The 24231-nt window shown below is 41.0% G+C and overlaps 1 protein-coding gene across 3 annotated transcripts in view; it reads left to right on the forward strand.

Annotated features, from left to right (window-relative positions):
* KNDC1 (kinase non-catalytic C-lobe domain containing 1) overlaps window positions 1–24231 on the forward strand; it is a 128034-nt gene that overhangs the window by 88223 nt on the left and 15580 nt on the right. For 2 of the 3 annotated variants that reach the window (XM_078855522.1, XM_078855523.1), the window contains 12 exons: window positions 1024–1107; window positions 3197–3350; window positions 4037–4181; window positions 4696–5528; window positions 7998–8145; window positions 9841–10091; window positions 11584–11742; window positions 13339–13700; window positions 15146–15239; window positions 17805–17896; window positions 18989–19191; window positions 22807–22917. In XM_078855522.1, the coding sequence (XP_078711648.1) occupies window positions 1024–1107; window positions 3197–3350; window positions 4037–4181; window positions 4696–5528; window positions 7998–8145; window positions 9841–10091; window positions 11584–11742; window positions 13339–13700; window positions 15146–15239; window positions 17805–17896; window positions 18989–19191; window positions 22807–22917 (2636 nt within the window). The remainder of the gene's footprint in view (window positions 1–1023; window positions 1108–3196; window positions 3351–4036; window positions 4182–4695; window positions 5529–7997; window positions 8146–9840; window positions 10092–11583; window positions 11743–13338; window positions 13701–15145; window positions 15240–17804; window positions 17897–18988; window positions 19192–22806; window positions 22918–24231) is intronic. The other variant, XM_078855524.1, reaches the window with a different exon arrangement.

Genomic DNA, 24231 nt, shown 5'->3' on the forward strand with positions numbered 1-24231 from the left:
CTTAGCATAGGGGCCACTTCATTTATACAATTTAAATTGCATCACTTAAGGCAATTTGTCGTCTTCTTACTTTGGATTCAGCAGTGGCTTTCTTCGTTTTTTTTTATTTCAAGGCTCATAACGTACTCGGTGTACCGGTTGCAATGTGTAAACTTTAGTAACTGGAGAAACGAATGTGGCATGGGCATTGTGCTGGGCCTACATACCACCCCACTTTGCCTGTGCACCCTTGGTAGCTACTCACAATCCGTACTTGCCCCTCTGGTCCATGAGGCTGAACAAGAGAGCCGTGTGCCCTTTGTCGCCCGTGTGTATGTGTGCTCGGTGTGTGCTTAGTGATCAAATGGTCTAGATGCTAGCACGTGTTGACTGCATTCGTGGCATGCACATGCTCGCCACCTACAATTAAGTGGCAGTTCTGTTAGCGTGTGTGAGGGTCTGTCCTATGTTGTCATAGTAGACACGGGTGCTTGCATGGTAGTGGATGTCAACACCAGCGATGAGGAGTCAAAGGTGATATCGGCATCACTGTGTCCTTCTGCTGTACAGTGTGAGCCATAATAGGTGCACAATTACAGCACTTGTTAGCTTGGCTAAGAGACGGGACATTGCCCCAACAGTCTGTTAAGGCTATACGGGCGATCCTTAACTTTGCGTGAGAGCGTGTCTGCATTGTTTCGTATACTGCATGTTGATCTGAAAATGTTATTTCATCAGACATTCCTTTGTAAGTTTATAAGAGTACTGTAATATTTTAAATGCTCATCATGTTTTCTGAGTGTCAAACAATATTTACAGTATAACAGTACACTACATGAAAACAATCAAGTACTGAGCTATACTGTATCACATACTCATGAAATGTATAATTGCAATAAAATATGCTTCGTTATTTAATACCATGCCAATTCTGCGCCTCAATGTTTCCTTGTAAATAATATAATCTGACACCTTTGCTTGTAATGCAACGGTCATGAAATTTACGTGTTTCTTGTTATGGGAGCATTGTGTTCCCATTCCCAGGCATCCAGCGACTATCAGGATAAGCGAGGGATATCGTCCCGTGAGACGTGTGCTTTTTTGCGCAGTCGGACACTGCAAACCCAGGTACAGAAAGCATTGTGTTATTGTCATCAGCATCAGTCTGTATCTTCCCGCTGATGGGTGAAGGGGTGCCACGGTGGCGAGATGTTAACTACCTCGCCTGGTATGCAGGAGGTCTTTGGTTTGATCCCGACCCTGACGCCTGCTGTATATTTGGAGTTTGCATGTTCTCCTCCGCGGTCGCGTGAATTTTTCTCCAGGTCCTCCGGTTTATCACTCAACATTGAGAATTAACGTGCGTTTAAAGTATTTGGCTGCAATACCTTTCCACGTGATACACCACTTATTTGGGCAATCACTTGTGGCCAGGTCGCTTCTGAAAAAGAGCTATATAGCTCAGTCGGCTTTACTTGGTAAAATTAAAATAGTTTATATTCTTGGTTCTTTCGGTAAAATCACGTAGAAGGGAAACAATAAAATAATAATATATATAAAACATTAAAATTCTCACGACGTTTCGATTGCAACACAAGCAATCATCAGGTGTGAAAACCACGGCAAGAAAATTTGAAAAAAGTGGCGTTTTTTTTAACGTTAGCACCACGGACAGCGACTTGGTCGTGAGAATTTTATTGTTTTATATATATTTTTTCCCTTCTACGTGACTTTACTGAAAGAACCAAGAATATGAATCCCTGCATTCACGAAAGCTTTAAATTAAAATAGTTTAGTTTAGAAGACTTTTCCCATTTTCCAATAATTCCCTTGTAACTGTGAAATCACCCTTGCGGCAGGCCCCATATGTCAGTTGTCTACTCTACTTGTAATAATTATATACTGTATAGATATAAAACAAAATTGGCTTAATCTTAAAAAATCTAAAATTACAGCTTGTGCTTATCATACTGTAACCTTTTATTATGTATTAATTGCTCATGCAGAAAGCCCTGGTGAAAGCTTTTATTGGGATCCTTCACCAGATTTTGTTTCTGTTTTTGTTCTCATGAAAAGGACAACAACAACGGGCCAAAGTCGATAGCTAGTTCCCCCGCGGGGAAAAAAAAACCCGCTGAAATATTGTGTAATTTCATCTCTGGCAGCCTTGTGGTTGTTTTGTTGTTCAGCAGAATGTTTAAAAAGCTAAATTTTCAAGCCTCCTTTATCATTTTCCTTTACCCTAGGCACTTGTCTAAATAATGGAATGGCTGTGTACTCATTCTCAAAAGCATAATTGTGTTTTTTTTATTGAAAGACTACTTTTGATACTGAGTATGTATTGACCTGATGAATAACTCGGTGATGCACTCTTAATATAACAAATACGTGCTCCTTTTTCATATTTGAGCAATATTCTTTTGATGTTGAGGATGAGAAACATTTGGCATATCTTTAACTCAGAGTGGTCTAATAGCTTTAATGTTGGCTGGGCGACTATATCTGATGTGCTCTTGAAACACAGAACTCTATATTTCATTTCTGGAGAGACGAGGAATCCCACTCCTCTATGCGTACTGTCAACTCCCCATCTCTCCTGAGATTGCAATAAGAAAGTGACAAATACATATGAGAAGGGAAGTCAGACAATGAAAACTCTGCTTTCACCAAAGTTATTCGCAGCGATGTTTTCTCAACAAATTGTATTAGAGAAATATAAATGGAGGGAATATTTAATATCAGATTTGCTGATGACATGGTAATTGTTCATTGCTAGACCCTGAGAGATGGCGTAACGGCTTGGGGAGGCCTTTATCAGATTTAACCTTTAAGCGTTTTTACTTTTTACCTAAAAACACGTCTTTAAATGGATATAAAGTAACCATATAATCATGCATTTTGCTTAAAGGTAATTTAAGATATGTATTTTTTGTTCTTATCTTGGCCTGAAATTATATGGTGCGCTGTAAAACCTCTGTACTTTTCTTATCTGATGTATGCGAATAATTTTACTTAAGCAACGAATGTGACATTTAATTTCCCCAGCACTGGATTATTTTCTTTTATGAAATCATGTATCATCAGTTGCACCATCAGAATAGTTATTGCATTACTGTGTTAATGTGTCTTGCCCTTTTTTGTTTTCTATGCAAGGAAATACCAGTTGATATTTCAGATTAATTCACTTGAAGTGAAAATAATAATTATCTTGTTTCAGAAACAATGTGCAGCAGAGGCTCAGAAGTCACTGCAGCCCCAAATGCCAACACAGAGTGTGGCTGAATGTACCAAGCACACCGCCGACACCAATACAAAGAAGCCCGCCACAGAAAATATGCAGCTCATTACCAAAACATCACCGACAAAATCAGGTTGTAATTTGCATTTTTCAAATGTTTCTTGGCTTTTTTTTATTTGAACGGTTGCGTAATCTCTTTAATTATTCACATTTGCATTGGTACGCATATCAAAACATTTCTCCCTATGGGTTTTCAACCTTTTATAAAAATAGGTTTTAATCCATTCATTTATTCAAAATCGACAGCCTTGTCATCCAATAGGTCATCAGAAATCATGTCTACTATTTTGTTTGTAAACAAAAAGCAGATGTCGACAGAGCAACATTTCTGCCATTCCGCTTTTTTTTCCATTCGTGGCGAAAATGAGAAGCCCTTTTAAACATATTCCTGCGGAGGGAGCTGGTAGGAACGTTGGGTTGCTCGGTCAATGGCCAGGGTCAACGGCGGCGTGGTGTATTCCGCAAATATGCCCGACTGTGAGGGCGGGCACAAGCCGGCGTGAGTAGGTTAAACGTTGAGTTTTATAAGGGCACCACGGGGTGACCAGCCCCTCCCCACCCAGCCCCTCCCCACCCTCCCCTCTCCACCCAGCCCCACCCCTCCCATTTTTGGATGCACGACGGACGGACGGACACAATAATCCCCTGTGGGAAAGTGGAACCAGGTGGTTCCTACCAGTAATAGAGGAAGCTGCTCTGCTGAGTGCCGACGCTGGTTTGAGTTACCCCGATGCTGAGCACAGCGTTTTCTCATCCAAGGCTTCGTCCCGATCTCAGCCGAGGCGAGGCTGACGGCTGTGAAGGGTCCCGTCCCCAACGAGGGTAGCCCTGGCAAGCTTCCCACGGCCTTCACGTCCACTGCCACGCACTTCAAGCCAATCGTCCTCCGCCGGGAAGCGACCAGGTGAGCAAACTGCCCGGCGCGAATCACAGACGGCCGATTTTGCACGTCGCTCGCACCAACATTGACAAAATTGGAAATATCGTTAACGGCATTACCACCCTCTACTGGCAGAATATTATAATTATTCTTTGGGCCTTTCGGTAATGTCACGTTGATAAGTTCAAAGAAAATAACAAAATAACAAAAAACTACGACTTTTCTATCGCTGCAGAAGCGGTCGTCATCAGGAAAATTTAGAATTATTTAAGGTTATTATGAAGACAAATTTCAGTAGAAATTACTCGATGCCTATGTTTTTCTTCCAGGACAATTTACTGTTTGCCTGGCTGTATACAGTTTGGCAGCTATTCAGCCACTTTATTTAGAATTATAAAATTTAATTGTACATGTGTTTACACATATAATCAAAGTACTGTATGTGTAAATAGCAGTATTCTGCAAAGCTTTTGTGTAATATGCAAAACATATTAAAAACCGGCAATTAACTCATGCACGTTTACATCTGGTATTGCAGGAGCCCTGAAGGATGTGTTGCAAAAATCTCAGGAGATAAACAGGCGATAAAAACTGTAAACAAAGAAGTCACTAAGAGGCAATCGGGAATTTCCACTGGCGAGGCAGAGGATGGCACGGGGAACTCGCTGGGCTCTGCCGCGGCAGACGCAAATTGCCGAGGTGACACCTTGAGCGCCACCGTCTCGCCCGATAGCGGGTCACCTGATTCCACAAAGCAAAGTGCGGACGCCTCCTCCGGCAACAAGAAGATGCTGCACTCTGACTCCAGTGATAGCGCAACGGATTCCTCGTCCCCCAATTCGAACGCCAGCTTCAGCTTGGACCAGATCCTGGCCGCAGGCACCCAAGTGCCCAATTTTATGCTCCAACAGGATCCAATCACGGGGCTCTTCACACTCGTTCCTGTCATCCTGCCCAGTCAAACACAGTCGCATCCGGCTCATAGCGTGCCTTCAGTACTCTTCAAATGGCCCGCGCAGATTGACATAAAGAGTTCCAACCAGGCAGCAGTCGCCATCTCCGTGCACACTCATGCGGAAAGAAAGCCCGACTCGCTGTTTTGCGCTCCCCTGGAGCTCACAGCGCCCCACATAATTAGCCGGGGTGTGTCGAATTCGTCGTCGCAGGGCACACCGACGTCCGTCAACTCGGAGGGCCTTAGTTTGCCGTCGTCAGCGCTGTCCTCGCCAGCTTTCCTGCAGAAAGCCTCGCCGTGGTGCTCTGGACCGGAGGCGGACATTAGCGGCCCGCTGCGAAGAGTTAACCTTCTGATCCGTGAGGAGTTTGCCTTCGATGGCTACATGGAGAATGGGGTAGAGGATCTGGCTGTGGGTGAGTGAACCCTGAGGTGTCTCCTCATGGTGTGCGTATTCAGGAAACTAGTATCAGCGTGGTGCCCACTGCATAATTTTTTTACGTGTTGTTTAACTCAATAATGCATTCTTACTCTTTGCATGCATGCAGTGATGTGGCTGCAGCATTCAGAATTGTGAATAGAAACTCAAAGTCAAATTCTCCCCTCTCAAACGTGAACGTGCAATGAGGCAGTACCCATCTCTCTTGGTGGCCGTGAGCCAGTGATGGAAAGTCTACATTCCCACGACCAAGGGTCGTCTATTCATCGGATGTCCACTGCTTACTTACCACAGTGTAGCACTCATTTTGTTCATGTCAGTGGGACAATAGACTCGGTTATCTTCTGACTGGGATTTGAACGTGCGTCCTGCCGATCGTGACTTCAGCGCACAAGTCATAATGTGACCTTTATAGTTTTAACACTTCCACTGCCGCTGTACTAACTTTAAACCTACAAATATGTCCTGCCAAAAATGCAGACAATTAGATTATAATTATGAAATGTTCAAATGTGAGCTGTGAAACACATTTTACAGGAATTATCAAATAGCATTTTCCAATTATTTGATAAAGACTTTTTATCATATACATATACCAGCCATTGCAAACATTTTAGTTTGCCCATAGTTCAAGGGGTACAGGTAAAAACTAAGTTGCCTCACTCATGTAATATATTGGACAGGAAACATTTAAGTGTGAAATTGCCCCATTGAAGAATTGTTAGCCACCTGCTTATTTTGCCGAGTTGCTGAGGCCTTTGTTTTAATGATTGTGCCTGTCAATCACTGTTCCTTCACTGTGGCTGTACATGTTGAATTCACATATGATTTCCTATTGTCATTATTTTAATACCTGGTGGCCGACTGTGGTGCTAGCCACACCACTCCTCATACATATATATACATTTATGCCGATGAATTGACAGAATGTGTGGGGCTACAATGAGTCCTAGTGCAACCGAGTTGGTTACTTTGTTTCAGTTCCATACAGGTGGCCCTCAATTCCTGCCTATGTTGCACACGAGCATTGCTCCTTGCAATCTTTAATGTGACCTGGGGCTCCTCCAAGGCAACTAGCTAAAAATGATTACCGGTGCAATGTGTGAACGCCAGCAACGGAGAGAAAGATGGCCAAGCATTGTGCTGACCACATAATCTCTTTGTATGCGTGCGCACATCTATCTATGTTGAACTTCACACCGTATGTAGCCCACCGTGCTAATTGGAGGTGCGGAAAGTACGTATATTTTATTTGTGTAATGGGGAATGGAAGTGCATTTTTCAGCACACTGCACTCTGAACTTGGCAACAGCTAAAATCAGTGGCGAGTGATTTCTGAACTGGTCCTGGGCCTCCCTTAGGTCGCCTCAGCCTTAAAGTAGTACCTGGTGTGTAAATATCGCGAGGAAGACAAAGGTGGCATGGTATGGGTCTGGCCATAACACCCCTCATGCTCCATGCTGGCCATGATGGGTGTTCACACATCGAATTTGCGCCAACAGTCTGTTAATGGCTATAACATTTATCGTTGTGTTAGTGTAGAGGGGGAGGACTTAGTGAAACTTTGAATTTTATTTTACTCGTGTGCGTGTGTGCAAATTTAGTTCATTCCAAATTCAAACTTTAATATTTCCCATTATCTCGTTAAGTGTCATTCTTTCATGATCATCCCAATGTTCCTTGTAAAAAATGTTTTTGCATCTCATGAGGCTGACTACTTAAATTATTAAAATGTAAATGAATTCCAAGGGAGTGAGCCATGCTCACTAGCTCATGACTAGGGCTGTGGCGATATAATTTTTGACAATGGAATATAATTCCATATATTTTTTTTATATGACTATCATCGCGATATCAGTTTTCCAATCACCTAGTTGTACAGTTTTTTAATTATATTATTGTTATGCCTTGCTATAATTATACCATTAGATATAAGTAAGCCTTCATATTATATTACTATTATCCTTCATAGTTCTTAAATTGCAGTTCAACAAACAAAAGCTTTAAATAAGTTATTCTAATCGTCACAATATATGTAACTCCGAAAATGTGCTCACTGTCAGTTGCACAAAAATAATAAATTACTCCTGATATCATGATGTATAATAAATGTCATGTCCTCAGTTACTCCAAAAGACATGTCGCAACAATGTAATGGATAATAGTAAATTATTTACAACTTTACTCGAGTTTGTTAGTTCCTGAGTATTTTGTAAGGAAATAAAATACTTAAGATTAAATTGAACGACGATAATCACGAAAAAGGAATATTTTTAAAAACGGACAAAGCAATCATCATGGATATAATATCGTACAATGTACCGTTATATTGCCTTCCCCTACTTCAAATTCCTATAACCTGTTTAACTCGATTATTGATTCACGTGTGCAATGCATGCTGGGATGCTTACTTTTCCTGTCATTTCTGCCGGTTCTGTGTTGACAGCTGAGTACATCATGTCGATGAAGGGTCTCAAGTTTCCGACCTTCTGCAGTGCAGTTTCAGAGAAATTCAGCGACCTTTACTGGGATGAGACACTTTTGGAAAACCTCTACGAGGCCGTGAGCGGGCAGCCGCCTCCTACTCCTGACAGGTACGGCTAATTAAGACGTAACGGTGCAGAGGTGTCAGAAAAAGGTTACAGTACTGTAACTTGTAAAAAAGAAGTTCACATTTTACATTCTCTGTTATGACTGCATTGGTTTAATGCTCCCTTTTGTATTAAAGTACAAGCTGCAATCATGTCCTTTCTTGCCATTTTAGATTAGATAGCAAAGATGATTAAATGTTCACGTAATGTTCCCTTAAAATCACATTCCCTTTTACCAGTCAATTCACATGCTCGTACATATATTACGGTGTGGACTTAACGATGTCATACTGAACAAGCTGTTTGTAAAACATGGATATTTTTGACAGCTTTTACAAGAGAGTAATTGCACGTGACACAAGTGATAAAGTGAGTCTCAGAAGGACATTGCAACCGTTGTTAAAAACAAAAGCTGGTAGGCGGCTACTTTTTCATTGCCTGACATAAAAGGCAATGTAGAAGTGCAATTTTGTAGCTCGTTGCAAAGGTGCACAGTTCAGCCCTAGTAGCCGCACTGGTGAATGGTGTTGACTATTGATACGCACGGCCAGTGGCCACCCTGGTGCATGGTGTTGACTATTGATACACACCGCCAGTGGCCGCCCTGGCGAATGGTGTTGACTTTTGATACGCATCGCATCGTTCGCAGGGCCTGTGATACTGTTTGATCAGGCCATGTGTACCCATGTCATGATCCAAATGTAGCACTCTTGCGAAATTGCTCGCAATTTTTTTAATTTGGTAATACCACATAACAACATCGTCTTCCTCCTTACTGGCAGACTATACTCGTCTGTGAAACAGCACTTCTGTTATATCCTTGGTTCAAATACCAAATGTCCAAAACTCGTATTCATTCAATTATATTGTTGTAAAGAGTCAAAAAATATACGTAAACATTTGAAAGAATCTTCATGGTAGTCCTCCAAGATATCTTTCCTCCAAGATGCATCCATGTGTCCAACATTAATTTCTGTGCTCAATAGGTGCCAATCTTCTCTGTTTGCAGAGATGTCCATCTAAATAAACGCTTCTACTTTGTACCACCACATTGTTGCAATACATTATCTTTTCAGTGAGAATTGCTTTTTCGTTGCTTGTCACAGCAAGCACAAAAGCATTCAGTTCTAAAGGTTTTCAACCAATATTATATGGCATGAGTGTTTATGACTTCATCTAATATCCACACAAAAATTGTTACCGGTTGATTTTTTCACATTACCATTTTGATGATGGCACAACTCAATTTATGCTGCCCTCGTTTATATTTCTGTGTTGATTTTATATAACGTTCTCACAGCAGATGTATATGTAATGCATTTTCAAAACCATCACTGGTTCAAAGTGCTCTCACATCCACAAACATGCTCCTTAGCCTGTGCGCTTGATACCTGTGAAGTGAATTTTGTATCATAGACGATAACGATGATGGGTGTGTTGACTAACATCTCAATGAAATGCCTTTTTAAATAATTGATTGCTTGCGAACATTTGAGAGCAGATGTTTTCTCTGTGGGCTCTTTACAGATATCATAGAATCCTCTCGTGGGGATGCAGTAGATGCCAATGCTGCGTAAACTGCTGTAAAGTTTTGCCCAGGATTGGCGCCAGGTGGATAATGTGCATGGCCTCGTAAATTTCTACCACGTGACTTAACTGGAGGGCCCAATTAAAACGTGTGCGTCTCTCCAATTTTAGCAGCGACTCCCATGACGACGTCCAACTATCGGCGCCGCTCTCTGCGACCTCCAGTGAAGATGGAGATGCGTTGGATGACGATGAGGCTGATGGTGATGATAGCAGAGACGACGAGAATGTGATAAGGGGCATGGTGGAGAGAGAAACATTCCCAAGCCGTTACGTGCCTTCCTCTGTGAGCTACCAGCCAGTTCGGAGTAAGGATGCAAGTCACCCAATGGTGGAACACTCTCAGCTGAGTGAACCCGAAGGTACAATGTTGTTTATATATGTGTTGTGGTGCAAATGACGATGCTGACGCAGTTCTTCGATAAGGGCTGATGCCAAGGTTTATTAGGGGCTTATGCCTAGGAACTTGATAGTTGCTTACGTCGAACAGTGGACGACTGGTATATTTCTCCCCAGGGAAAGGGTACTGGGAGGTCACTAGCACCTACCCAGGCTATTCGGGCTCTTCCCTCAGCACCGACCAAGGGATCTGCCAACTCGGTCGGCCGAGTGAAGTAGCCGCCCTTGCCTGGTGCTAATTTCCCCCTACCCTGGGTCCCGACTCTCGACCGCTCTCGTTCCCGGCCCCTGATGACGACCCCGATCACGTCACCGGTCCCAGCTTATATCCCAGCGTGACCTGACGTCATCCATTATCTCCCCCAGGGTGACACGACGTCATCCACTACTCCTCTACATATGTATACACTGTACTGTGAAAGCCTGATAATTTCACCACATATCTCTTAATGGGCGGAGTGGTGACACACTGCTTAGCACACCATGCTCTGAATCCAGAGACTCGAGTTTACTTTCTGGCCGTGGCTAACACGATAGACAAACGGATTCCCGAACCTCCACCCCACCAACCCACACTGACCAGTGCGAAGAAGTATGGGCAAACCACCCTTATGACAAAAATCATTAAACAGTGGATTTACAAGGGGCTGCAAATAATATTTAATACAATATCACTTCATATAAGTTAATTTAAAAAAGAATCGTCAAAAAATAAAAACGAATCTTATCAAAAGTCATTACTCCAGTAATTAAACTTCCTAAATACACTAGATATATTTATGCAGCTTGCATAAATGTATATTCAGTAGCATATGTAATAAAATCACCATATTCGGGATACAGGATTTGCAATCCAGAGGTTTCCGGTTTGATCTCCTGGCGAGGCTGTTGAAACAATAGACGAGTTTCTTAAAATCTTCTGCCCCTCTTAACCCAGTGATGTTAATGGCTACACCACAGTCGATCGGCATGTCACGTGTGGTGGAGTAAAGTGTGAGCAATCCCACCACTTCTAAGATGTCTGAAATACCCTCACGAGGTGCTCCCTAGAGCTTCCTCTCGTGCAGACCCTCGCGCCGGCAGTGGCGGGTGTATGAAATTGCGGTGCTGCACCTTTGTCACATCTACACTGTGTATGTGTATGCAGTTTGCACGCACATATGTCCAGGTTATTTGCTGAAACTACATTGGCAGTGGTGCACAAGCACAAGTAACAAAAACTCAATAAGCTTGCCAGTAACACTGCCTTATGAGAAAAAATATATAATAGGTGACGTTTCAGGAAATTCCCCCACTCACCTATTTTCCCAAAACATCACGTGTTATATATACATATTTATTTTCTCTTAAAATGCCACGGCGTTATTGACGAACGCGTTGAGTTATTTGGACACATGTTCAGGAGCATACGTAAAAAAATTGCCACGTGGTATGTTGCCGTGTGCTCATTCAAAGGGAAATCCAATCACGCGTTGGCCCAAGTGACACCTGTGAGGAAGCCGACCGACGCACAAGCCGGCAATCCCAAAGCCTCGCCCAGGGTGACCCCGCAGACAGAACGCAAGACAGGCCCCCCGCATGACTTGCACAAGGCCGGTGCCTCCACAGACAGGGGTGAGCCATTTCACTCAGCACTGCCAGTCTGCATTATCGGGGCCACCGGATAGACTGATGATCGGCAAGCTTGCCACTTGGGGCCACTTTGTTCCGAGTCAATGATTCAATTGCTACTGTTGCACGGTTAAGTTCTGTTGGGAATTGTTAATGCACTTAGTCTGTAATGAAGGGTGCTGTAATGAGCCGGTATCATCATTTACAAGAGTTGGCCATTATATGCTTGTCTAATGTCCCTCATCTAATGACAAAGTCTGGTATTCTTCCTACTCAAATGCTCAAATGGGTGTGGGGCAGTTGTGAATATTTATTAGTGCTATGGTTAAGGTCAATCAAATTTTATAGATGAAGTAATGCATACATTTTTATTAAAGGACATTTGTGAATCCACTGCTGGATGACGATTTCCCTACGTCACATGGTCGGTATTGTCTGATCATACTTCACCACCCTGGTCATTGCGATATACTTTGACACGTATATCAGATGCAACCGAGAATCGAACTTGGGTCATCTGAACTAACCACAAATCCACATCTAAATGACATTAACTACAAATAAAATTTAAAAACAATTATTTGACTCTTGTAATCGTAGTCTATCTTAGAAAATGTACTCTTCAAAGCAGTTTGTTCTGAACTGGTTATGTAAAGAGCAGCGATTATATTAGCCAAGACGGTGCAGATAGAACAGAAACTTCCTAAACTGTCACAACGATGCAAATTAAAATGGTGCATTTCTACGTTCTAATGAAAATGTAGGTATAACGTTCTATTTTGGATTTTTTTTTTCATTTGACTGTTTAATTATACCCAAAAATAGAGACCATTAAACGGCGACAATTATATTACCACTTAGCAACAAATGCTCCCAGTCAACCTTTGCTCCGTGGGAGGTCGCTCATTCTCCTGGGTTGCCCCCGTTGTCTGCAACTGGCAGCGGATACAAATTGTGTTACATCGTGGCTTGGTAAAAAAATGCCATAGAGGTTGGTTGGGGTAAGATCTGGTATATTTACTGTTTTTCCGGATGTTTTATGTTTAGTTTACGAATGTATGCTTCTGTTCGTGTTGCTAAGTATTTTGGCAACGTACCGTTTTGTTCTGCCCTTTAGCACATGCTGCTTTATGTTGTTTTGTGACCCAATTCTTACTTAAACAAAAAAGCTAACTTTGTAATATACTGTCATATTGTTTAAACTTTCAAAGAATATATATGTATCGATTAATTCTAGATACAGTAAAATTGTATTTTGTTTTTAAATCTATCACAAAATATTCAACGTTTGTGTAAAAGGTAAAACAATTGAAAACAGAGTAGTTATTTTGAGATTGTCATGCTGTCGTTATTTAAATGCCTTATTTGGGAAAATCAAATAGCAACATCTCCCCCTACTGGCAGACTAATGCTCCCATGTGGGTTGGTGCTGCGTTCACCTTGTGCCACACATGGGGTGCTGCCACTGAGAATCCCTTGCCTCAGGGGACATTGAGATGTACACAATGGGATGATGACATTGATTCTTCTAATTATTACATATAACTGTTCACAAATTTTTTTTTAATGCGATGTATGCATTGCTGCATGCACCTACAGAGCAACAAGATCGTGCAGGTGGCAATACACTGAGCCAATCGGTAAGAAGCGAGAGATCAAGGGTTCCACCGAGAAGAGCCATTAGCCGAAGAATAAAAAGTGCCCCTTCCATGGCTGGATCGGTTGCAAGTGAGGGCCCAACTCAGAGCCGTGCGGCCATGGCAGCAGGTGGGGAGGGCACACTGGGTGGTCTCGCGCAGATGCGGGGATGTCCCGAGGGGTCTCAGCAGCTCAAGAAACCTCTCCTGGCCTGGGAGAGCCTCAGGTACGGAGCGGGATTCTTCAGCAACGACGTCAAAGATTGCGTCCATCAGCAGAGGGCACGACGTAGCAGCGACATTAACCTCGAATCCAAGCTGCAGGTACGATGTCTCTGAGGCTGGTGCGCGGGAGTCGCGTGTGAAACCAGGCATGCAATGCGTGTTATGGGACTTTGTAGATATTTTCGTGTTATACGTTTTATCGCAGTGGGCACGTTTCTTAAATCTTCTGTCCACCCAGCAATGTAAATGGATACAGCACAGTTATTCCATGAGCATTGTCACGTGTGGTGGACGTTGGTCAGCGTGGAAACGTGGCCCCTTTGTAAATAGTCGTGTGGAGATGACCTGTTTACGTGAATCGTTGAAAGTTTATTGTGTAACTTAGCTAAATGCAAGTGCATGGACACAGGCTTGCAGACACGTTAAAGCTATTCCTGAGAAAATATTTTATTCTTTCACATCAAATACTGGATGACTTCATTTTGCAAATATAAGGGGTATACGAATGGTGGCATGCTTTCTGATTTTTTTCAATTTGTTATATGTTTATGTCAATAAACTTTTGCTCAGGGAAAAAAGTGAATTACATCAGTCGTATTTTGTAGGTGAAGTTCACTTTAATGGAAAAGTGTCACAGTGCTGTAGTGCTGTATATGTTTGTGTGATGTTTGTCCTCACAGTTATGTAAGTCAAACTATAAATAGTGCAAATGATGAAAAAAATGCATGTACTGCATTCCCAATGCCTTACCTTCAATATTGTTTGCCCAGAATAAGTTAAAATGCATGGTTTGAAAACATTTTAATTGGCAAAACAATTGCTTTTAGGCATATATATATTGAAGCAAATATATTGAAGCAGCACATGCACACTATTTTATTTCATAAAAGCCACAAAATATATAACATACTGCCATGTGGTAGTATATGCCTAAATTGCAATGACTTTGAATGCAGGATTTTGTATATCATGCATATACTGTATGGAACCTACACGCAAAACTCTTCTGCTAGGCAATGTGGCAGGGCATAAAAAAGGTTCCAGAAGTCTACTTGTGTAGTAGAGATTGTGGGTTTGCTCTGCATACTACATATTTCTCCCAAATTCTAAATACTCTAAAATAAGTCTCGACTTAGTAAGGCTTTCCCAGGGAAACATATACATTATTACAGTACAGAGCTCACAATTGGATGTTGCCTCGATGTAAGGGTTAGCACACTGGCCTTGGCATTCCAGGGGTTATCACTTCAATGTGATCTCCCGGAAAGCCAGTTTAAACAAAGGGCAAATCTCTTAATGCCCCCTCCCTCTGTTAACCCGGCAGTATACATGGCTACATGGCAGTCGATCGGCAGGTCACGTGTTGTGGGGTAAATTGTGGGCACTCCCACCTCTTCAAACAATGTCTGGCCAGCATAACACAAAATACCCTCTTGTAGAGGCCCTTCTGCCAAAAAGTGCCATGAACAGGTAATTGCAGGGCTGCACCTTTGGCTTTTACGTTCCTCGGCTTTAACAATATTTGTTTTGTGATGTGTATCTAGGAGGTGGATCAGCAGATTATGCTGGAAGGGAAGAATCTAAGAAAGTCGAGAGCTCTGATTCACAAGCTGAGCCAACAAGGTCAAGCCAGCAAAGGTGGGTGGCTGCTCTCTCCCTCACAAAAGCCCCTTGATAACTGTTAACCCTTTCAGTGGCATGAAGACAGGGTCATACTGGGTCAAAGTGTTTTGAGAAACAGAGCGAGTTTAGTATTCTGGTGTGCGGCAAGCATAAAGACAGCATTGTGGGCTTATAGAAAAACTAGAAAATTAGCATCTCTGCTCAAACTCAAAATCAATTCCAGGCTCAGGTTTTAGCACGAAACCAGGCACGCACATGTTTTACGTACCGGTATTTAACATATCATGCATTTGCATGTATTGTTGTGTTTATACATTTAGTATGTCTTTGTATAGCACATTGTATGCTTGGCAAGGTCATATTGCTGTCATACATTGTATACCAAGACCAACATTATCAAGTACGTATTTCATGGTGTTCATTATATCTGACCAGTTTTTTTATTACTTCCTTTGCATATTTTGCATGTTTATATTTTTGTTGAAATAGTAAATTGTGTATTTTTCCTTAACGTTTTCAGAACTTGGGTGCTAACATTCAGGATATGTTGCACGTGGTACCAATGATGGTCATTGAGAATTGATGATGATTAACACGATACGATAGACATGTGGCAATCAGGCTATCTTCAGTGTCAACAAGTTTGCAAGGAGCAGATTTTGATGACACCCTACATCATATCTAATATCCCAATGCTTTTAAATGATACCAAAATCTATCCCCATATGCCTTCCCTATTGTTTTCATTTTAATGTTCAGTACGATGACAAAAGTAATCATGCACTGATCAATAATGGCAAGGGCCATAACAGCTTTTCCGGAATGTGTATCAAATGGCCTGTTTGATGAAATACGTACGTGCTATTTATATAAAAATTTAATTCAGTCTGAAAGCAAAATGGAAAAGGGTGAATGGTGCACTGGGTAATATTTAAGTGAGTTTAAGAAAATGTATATAAGTTATTCTGCCCTTTTGGGTGATATGTGGGGAGATATGAGCTTGCTATGAATTATCCAAGTTGCAGAAATCAGTAGTCAGTGAATGGGTATGTACCTTTGAACTGGCTGTATTTGAAAAATCACTTATGAACAAAAACAATAAAACATTTCCATTTTTTTTTAATTTGATCACCAGGCACCCTCATGTCAGCATTGCATTAAATTTCACTTCCAAGCCATCTAATAGTTCTGGAAAAATGAAACCAATTTTGGATTTATTGAAAGCATACTAAATCACTTCAGGAGGCATTGTACAATATTAATCAGCCTTTCCTTCCTGCCTCGGTGGAAAGTGGTTGCTGCATGTTGGTCATCCATTTTTAAGGTGGCTATTTAAGGGATTTAAGTAATACAATACCAAGTTTACAGGATTTTCACCTTCTTATTTGTAGTTATTTTGTGACTAACCAGATAACTCCTACTTTCTTACCATGAGAACCTTGTTAAATATTAAATATAGCATCAGACAACGGTTCCAGTTCCCACAAACTTATACATTTTACTCTTTCAACTTTCACTTGGTCTTCCAAACTGTTTTTTTTATTCATAATCAACGTTTTTGGGTTTAGATCGCGTTATTTATAAATGTGTCGTAACCCTCCACCACCCAACACGGCCAATCAGTAAAAAAAAGTGTCACGTTGACAAAAGACAAATAGTTCACTGCTTTAGCCCACCGGTGTGTTGAAGCGTGAAACCACAACAATTTACAATTTGAGTACGACGTTTCGCTGGTAATTGCATCCAGCATCATCGGGCAATTCTGGCGTCATTGGGCAATTCTGGCGAATTGCCCAATGATGCTGGATGCAATTACCAGCGAAACGTCGTACTCAAATTGTAAATTGTTGTGGTTTCACGCTTCAACACACCGGTGGGCTAAAGCAGTGAACTATTTGTCTTTTGTCAACGTGACACTTTTTTTTACTGATTGGCCGTGTCGGGTGGTGGAGGGTTACGACACATTTATAAATAACGCGATCTAAACCCAAAAACGTTGATTATGAATAATATTGGTCGCGAAAGCCTACGTGTTAAACTGTTTTTTTTATCTCATCCATACTATCCACCCTACTCCAGCTAAAATCACTTCTTTCTCTGCTTCCTTCCTCACACTGCTCAACTTTGGAATTCCCTTCATATATTATACGACATTCTAACAACCTTGATCAATTACAGGAAACACGTGACCATATTCTCTGTAGTATTTGACGTTCCAGAAATTCAGATGCACTCCAAACATGTGCCTGGTGTCATTAAAGCTATATAAATATGGTCACACGTGTATACACACACTCAACTTTTGCTTTAAAATAAATAGAGGAAATGTGCATCATAATCTTTAGAATATGATAACTCTTGTCTATTATATTTTAAATAGTGCTGTTTGTTCCAGGTCTCTTGGTGTTTTAGGCGTTTTGCTCATCCACCATGCTTTTAAAAATTATACGAGCCCATGATTGAAGCTGTGCTAACTCAGTACATAGGTAATGGTGCATGAACCACCCAGCCACGTTGTGAAATGTTAAAACTGTTGAAACAGCTACTCTGAGCATCCCTCTCTTGTTGATTTATGCGCAGAAACGAAAGGTGTGCTTTCGAAGTTAAAAGAGCAAGTAAAAGAAATGAGAGAGAAGATTGAATTCCTGCAAACCACAAAAAGATACATTGAGGTACGATCCATAAATCAATCGCAGCCTAGCAGAGAGAAAGTTTGAAGTCTGTGCAAAAAGTAAAGTGTAAAAGAAAAACAATTTAAATTTTAACGTACAATTTACATTTAAAATAGGACTTCTGGATATTATGACTGACCCTTGATCTACATCTGCATTAATACCGTGCTTCATTAATTACCCAAAAATATTTTTTTATTTACTTAAAAAACGAGTTGCTCTCGAAATGTTATTTCTTTAAAAATATATCCTTAAGCTACAGTTCTGTTTTTTGGGTAAAAATAGATTGCAGATAACGATACATACACTTGTGCATTCTTACATAGATGCAATTTAATATTATGTTCTGTTAAGAGTAAAAACGAAACAATATTGGCCAATTGGCCTTAATAAATTGTGCTTTAGTTTCAAGGGAAATGCCTTAAATTGTTAAACGAATACAAACATTCGAATTGTTCATCAAAAGCACTGCCCTGAAAGGAATATATATGGGGCAACATATTCTTAGGTTGTTTCGGTAAAGTCACGTAGGTAAAAAATTAAAATTAAAATTAGTAATAAAAAATATTTATATTTTTATTTTACTTTTATTAATTTTCATTTTTTACCTACGTGACTTTACAGAAAAAACCTAAGAATATGAATCCTTGCAGTCACGAAAGCTTCAAATCTAGAATGAGGCAACATGTTTGGCAATAGCCATTCTTTCCAGAGATCAAATTACCCTAAACATCATCTATTATATACAATATATATTTCCTTTTAGCTCAGTGTTATTGACATCTGTGTTAAGCTTTTGTAATAACTGTTGATGCACGGTCACAAGCATTTATTTCTAAATGAATACAGTGTCCCGTAGGCAGTGAGTGCATTTTTGAAAAATATATAATACAACGAGAGCACGTACAGGTAACGAATGTAACGACATTATAGGAGTCGCCGCATTTATCATGCATCACACGAAGAGGTCGCGTCGTTATAGATGAACGTACATCGCGACAATGAGTCGTAGTTGACACACCAAGGCGAGCAGGTGGCTCGCACATTAACATGACGAGCCGTATCACCGCATCCCGTGCCAAACCTCTGCAGTTGCTGTTCGCCGACGAATGGGGCCTGGAGATCTCTCTGTTGAGGGCCTTCCTGGGCTGGCGAGCCCCTGCACCGCTGTGCCTGCAACCGGCTCCCCCTAGCCCGGAGCTTGTATTCCAGCCGGCCCATGCAGGCCAGGCGGCTTCTCGTCCTACGTTGCAGGCCGGGACGCCACACGCCCTCATGTGCTACCTCTACTCCAGGTACTACTGACGGTAGAGTTGCCTCGTTACAAAAAAAAAAGTATATTCATATCAGTGGGGAAAAAAGAGTTAACTCGTAATACTGTAAAAAGCGGAGAATTACAGGTATTTAAATTGTCTGGAGTGGTTATGCGTATCTTGATTTGAAGCTTTCGTGACTGGAGGAATCAATAATCTATGGTTCTTTCGGTAAAGTCATGTAGGTAGAAAAATAATAGATCACGACGTTTCTATCGCAACACAAGCAATCATCATCAGGTGGGACAACCACAGCAGCTTTTTCTTGCTGTGGTTGTCCCACCTGATAACGATTGCTTGTGTTGCTATCGAAACGTCGTGATCTATTATTTTTCTACCTACGTGACTTTACCGAAAGAACCAAAAAGTATGGTTATGCGTATTTTAATCCAATGCTGGGTAAGAGCATTCCCCTGCTTCGTGAGTCGTGGGGGTTATTTTTTTACCATACAGAACCACCTGGATGAAGCTGGGTTCATAGACACAGGAGCACAGAACACAAACACAACAGTGGATTTTTCTGCACTGCCAATCACATCGCCAATTGCTCATATCACCATGCTACACAAGAGTTTGATTTTAAAGCCATATCCTGACAAAAGCATATTGAGAATACTGTATCTTTTTTATAAAATGACGGAGACTTGTGTTGCCTCCGAAACGTCGTGATTTTTGTTTTTATTTTATTTTCATTAATTTTGATGTTTTACCTACGTGACTTTACCGAAAAAACCTAAGAATATAGTAAGTACACAACACATGGTATTATAGATTTTAAAACCATCGGGCCTCATCGAGAGCTTTGTAAGTTTTGTGCTCAACCACAACAAAGAATATTGCTGCCAGCATTTGAAACATATTTTCACTGCAGCACTATAATATTGCATTACGCATTTAATATTTCGCCTCAAGCAAAACATGTCATTGTAACTAGATGGAGGAAGCGGCCTTTATTGCACGGCTTGCGAAGAGGAAGTCTCATTGCTTGTAGACTTCAGGGAATGCCTGAGGGTCACACTGGTGGAATTGAGGCCCCCTAATGAGACGAATTGACATGAGTGAGATGCAATAAATAGGACAGGATGAGAATGATGGCACGCTAGAAACAATTGCATGTAACTAAATCATCTTGAAAAACATTGAAGATGAATATTGCAATAAAAAACACATTATTGAACCAGTTCTAACAAAATTATAGAAATGAAAAAAAATGTTCTTTGATAATTTGAAGGCTCTAGAGTGTTGAGTGCATGTTGCATTTCACCAAAACTAATGAGGTGATTGTTATTCTTACAGAATACTCTCCCTGCCATATTAATAGGTCTGTTATTGACATAACTGAATAGTATTCTATGTATGTCGTAAATCGTACATGATATTTTAATATAAAAAATATGTTTAAAAAATGCTTAAATTAGTATATACATAGAGAATCTTTATGACAACATTTTACAAAATAGTCAACATCTCACGTACCGTATTTAAATATTGTTCTAATAATTCTCAAACACACGTGCATAAAATATCAATATAATTTGTTTAGTTTGACCAGAATTTCAGGCCAAGCACCGTTATCATGGATGAGTAGGCCCAATACCCTCTTTGGAGCTCCCTCTAGTAGTGGCCTTGCATCATTTCATGAATTTTACTTTGATTCTCACCGGCACAATGCACATGTAAACCTTGAGGAAATATACAATTTACAATTCAGGTAATTTCTATGTACATTGTATACTGTTCAATTAAGCTAGTGGGACAAACGAATCAGTGGATGTGATGCAGTAAAAACAAGCCAAACATCCTGTATTCTGAGCCTCAATTCGTGACATTTTAATATCTGGGGTTGGTTTATTCTAGATTTGAAGTTTTCGTGACTGCAGGGATCCATATTCTTTGGTTCTTTCGGTACCTACGTGACTACCGAAAGAACCAAAGAGGTTGGTTTACTGTTAGCTGCCAACTATCCTCCACATCCACTCTGCTACCACGTGGTGGCGTGAGACAACAGAAGACAGTCCTGCATACGCTTGCTTTCCTGACTTTCCCAGAGATGGAGCCACTGCAGCGTCACAAGCAGTACTCACCTCTACCGAATGTCATGTGAAGTCCATAACCGCACATTCACACATACAAAGAGAGGCAACACATATGCACAGACACATGCAATAATTTAGCGTCATCATGCTCTATCATTTTGTATTATCCGTGGCAGCAGTTGCAACAGCAACAACATAATAATCATGTCCTTTACTGTATTAACATGATCATCAGCATCAATAATATCATATCATCATGTTCATCATCTGTCTGTAGTCAATCAAATTAATTTCTGCTGGTGGTCTTTGGAGAGTTTGTGGCCTGCCAAGGTTATGTGGAATTTCCACCACTGGCTCACAGCTGTCAATGGAGTTCCCCTCATCACTAGTTCGATGGTTTGGTTACTCGATGACTGTCCCACCAGGCACACATGCATACACACACATGCATGTATGTTGAACTGCTTTCGCACCGCACATAGCCAACCGAGCTAATCGGATGTGCAGGGGAAGGACAATAAACTCCACACAAAATGCAGTTCAAAAAAAAATATTTTCAATTTAGGTCTAAAAGTGGATAGCTCCAGTGGCTTCCTAATATTGGAAGGAAGAACGTTCCAAACGGCCGCAGAGGCGCATCTGACAGCATGTGTTCCAGACGCCTGCAGTGTGTAGGTATGGGATGTGGTAGCGTAGTGATTAGAATGCTGTGCTACGAACCTGACGATACAAATTTGATTCCCGCTCATGACCAATATCGGTGGCAAATATCTGAACCAGTCCTGCGCATCCTCTAGGCCGACTCAGCCTTATACGAGTACCTGGTGCGGTGTGTAAAAGTCAGCACTGGGAAGACAAAGGTTAGCTGTGCGTGTTTCTGGCCACACCATCCCTCATGTGCCATGCTGGCCTTAATAGGTGTTCACTCGCAGAACCTGCCCCAACAGCCTGTGAAGGCTACATGGGGGAATTTGTCTTATATTGTGATATCATGGAACTATGGCAGATTTCCTTCGCCGTGCTATACCACACGTTGGATTGGTCAACAAAAACAAAGCAGACTTCCAACACATCCATTCTGACAACCCAGTAGATCATATTCCAGCAATAGAACTGCCCACTGCCAGAGGACCCTCGCTTTTGAATCCATGTGCCTCAGAACGGTAAACAAGATGATATGGCCGGTGGCAAGTGACATGATCAAAGACTTTTTGTTTATTTCACAAGTGCTGACATTCACACTCATTTCAGACGAAGTTCACCAAGAGGAGACCTATGGCATGTTTAGACGCAATCACCCAATGATTTGCAAAGTCAAGAATCGATTCCACATTCTTAGGATTGTAGCAGCAATCATTGTGCCACCACTCCCCACTAACAAAGTACACACACGTGTACACACAAAGAAAAAATATTGTACTTTTTTTTTCGAGTCACATTCCATACCGAGTGACAAAGCGAGGTTCATTGTTTTTCTCCAAGCAATGTAGAAAGTACACGACTGCCAGTTGGAATGCAAATGAACATTGATTAATTGACCCACACTTTGCACTGTTGACAGCTTCGCTGCAGTGGACGGATTCATCCATCACTTCTTGTACACTTTCCGCTACTTCTGCGTGCCCAGCCACCTGCTACAGTTCCTGTTGGAGCGTCTGGAAGCCACATGCAGGTCTGTTGCAATGTAGATCCATTTAGAATGCTCTCATTCACGAAAAGCATATTTTGTCTGCCTGATAGGGATGGAACGATGCATTAATTTCATGTATTCATGTCAATTCTCATGCTCAGGATAACTGGATCAAATCAGGCGTGTAAAGCATTGATCACAGTACTGGAGTTGAGATTAATGCATTTTAAAAGTAATGGGTTCACGTTACTCCTGTAGCCACCGGAGGCACTATTATTTACGGCAAAGTAAAGCAAAAATAATTTCGATCCTGAGTCTTTTACAATTCACAGAATCGCCGAGGAAGTTAATTGTTCCACCCACAATGGCAGTGGTTGCAGTGCAATTTTCTGTTTAATACGCATGTTTTTTTTATATACACTGGAGTTTAACATTACGCTATTCAAAAATGTATCACAATAGTTGTGCAGCTGAGATTAACTTCACCATATTTAAATGTAAATTTATATTTCTCATGTTTCACAAACATACAGTACAGTACATTGGACACTGCTCAAGATATGATTTTGGAAATTGTATTACCTTTCTTCTAATTATTATTATAGGAATGTGTAAGTAAAATCAAGGAGTGTGATAGTTTCTTCTGCGACAAATAATTTGTATAATGTTCTGTTAATTTTGTTGAATAGTTCCTTGTCTATCTTTTTCAGAGGACCCGAGTAGATCCACAATAAAAACATATATTTACTTTTGTAAAGACATTAACCACATATGAGCACTGGAAAGTGACTACTTACCATTATAAATGTTATACTTTAGAAAAATGATTTTTTTTAAAGGATGTGTATGTCGAAACACCGTGACTGCAGGAATCCATATTCTTTGGTTCTTTCGGTAAAGTCACGTAGGTATAAAATAAAATAAAGCATGCTTTCCCACCTGATGATGGACGCTTGTGTTGCGCCCGAAACGTCGTGATTTATTTTATTTTATACCTACGTGACTTTACCGAAAGAACCAAAGAGTATAGCATAGTTTTGTTTCATAATAGTGTTTGACTGCCCCCTTCAGGCAAAGTTGTACAAGTGCACATCATTCACATCCCATGGTTAAACTTTGAAGGCAGGATTTGTATGGAATGGAATATTCTGGCTCGATGCTTTCAATGGTATTATTATAACAGGATAAATAACCTCATCTATCAACTATAAGAACCAGCTGTCATCGCTGAAGTGTGTAACAGCATCACGCCCTAACACTGCTGCCAGCATGCACGCAAGTTAAGGCCACATGCCTACCAAAGAACTGCAATTGACAAAAACGTCCACTTGAAATGATTGTAAATGTTTGCTTTAC

Source organism: Lampetra fluviatilis, chromosome 4 (assembly GCF_964198595.1).
Source record: "Lampetra fluviatilis chromosome 4, kcLamFluv1.1, whole genome shotgun sequence".
Lineage (NCBI taxonomy): Eukaryota > Metazoa > Chordata > Hyperoartia > Petromyzontiformes > Petromyzontidae > Lampetra > Lampetra fluviatilis.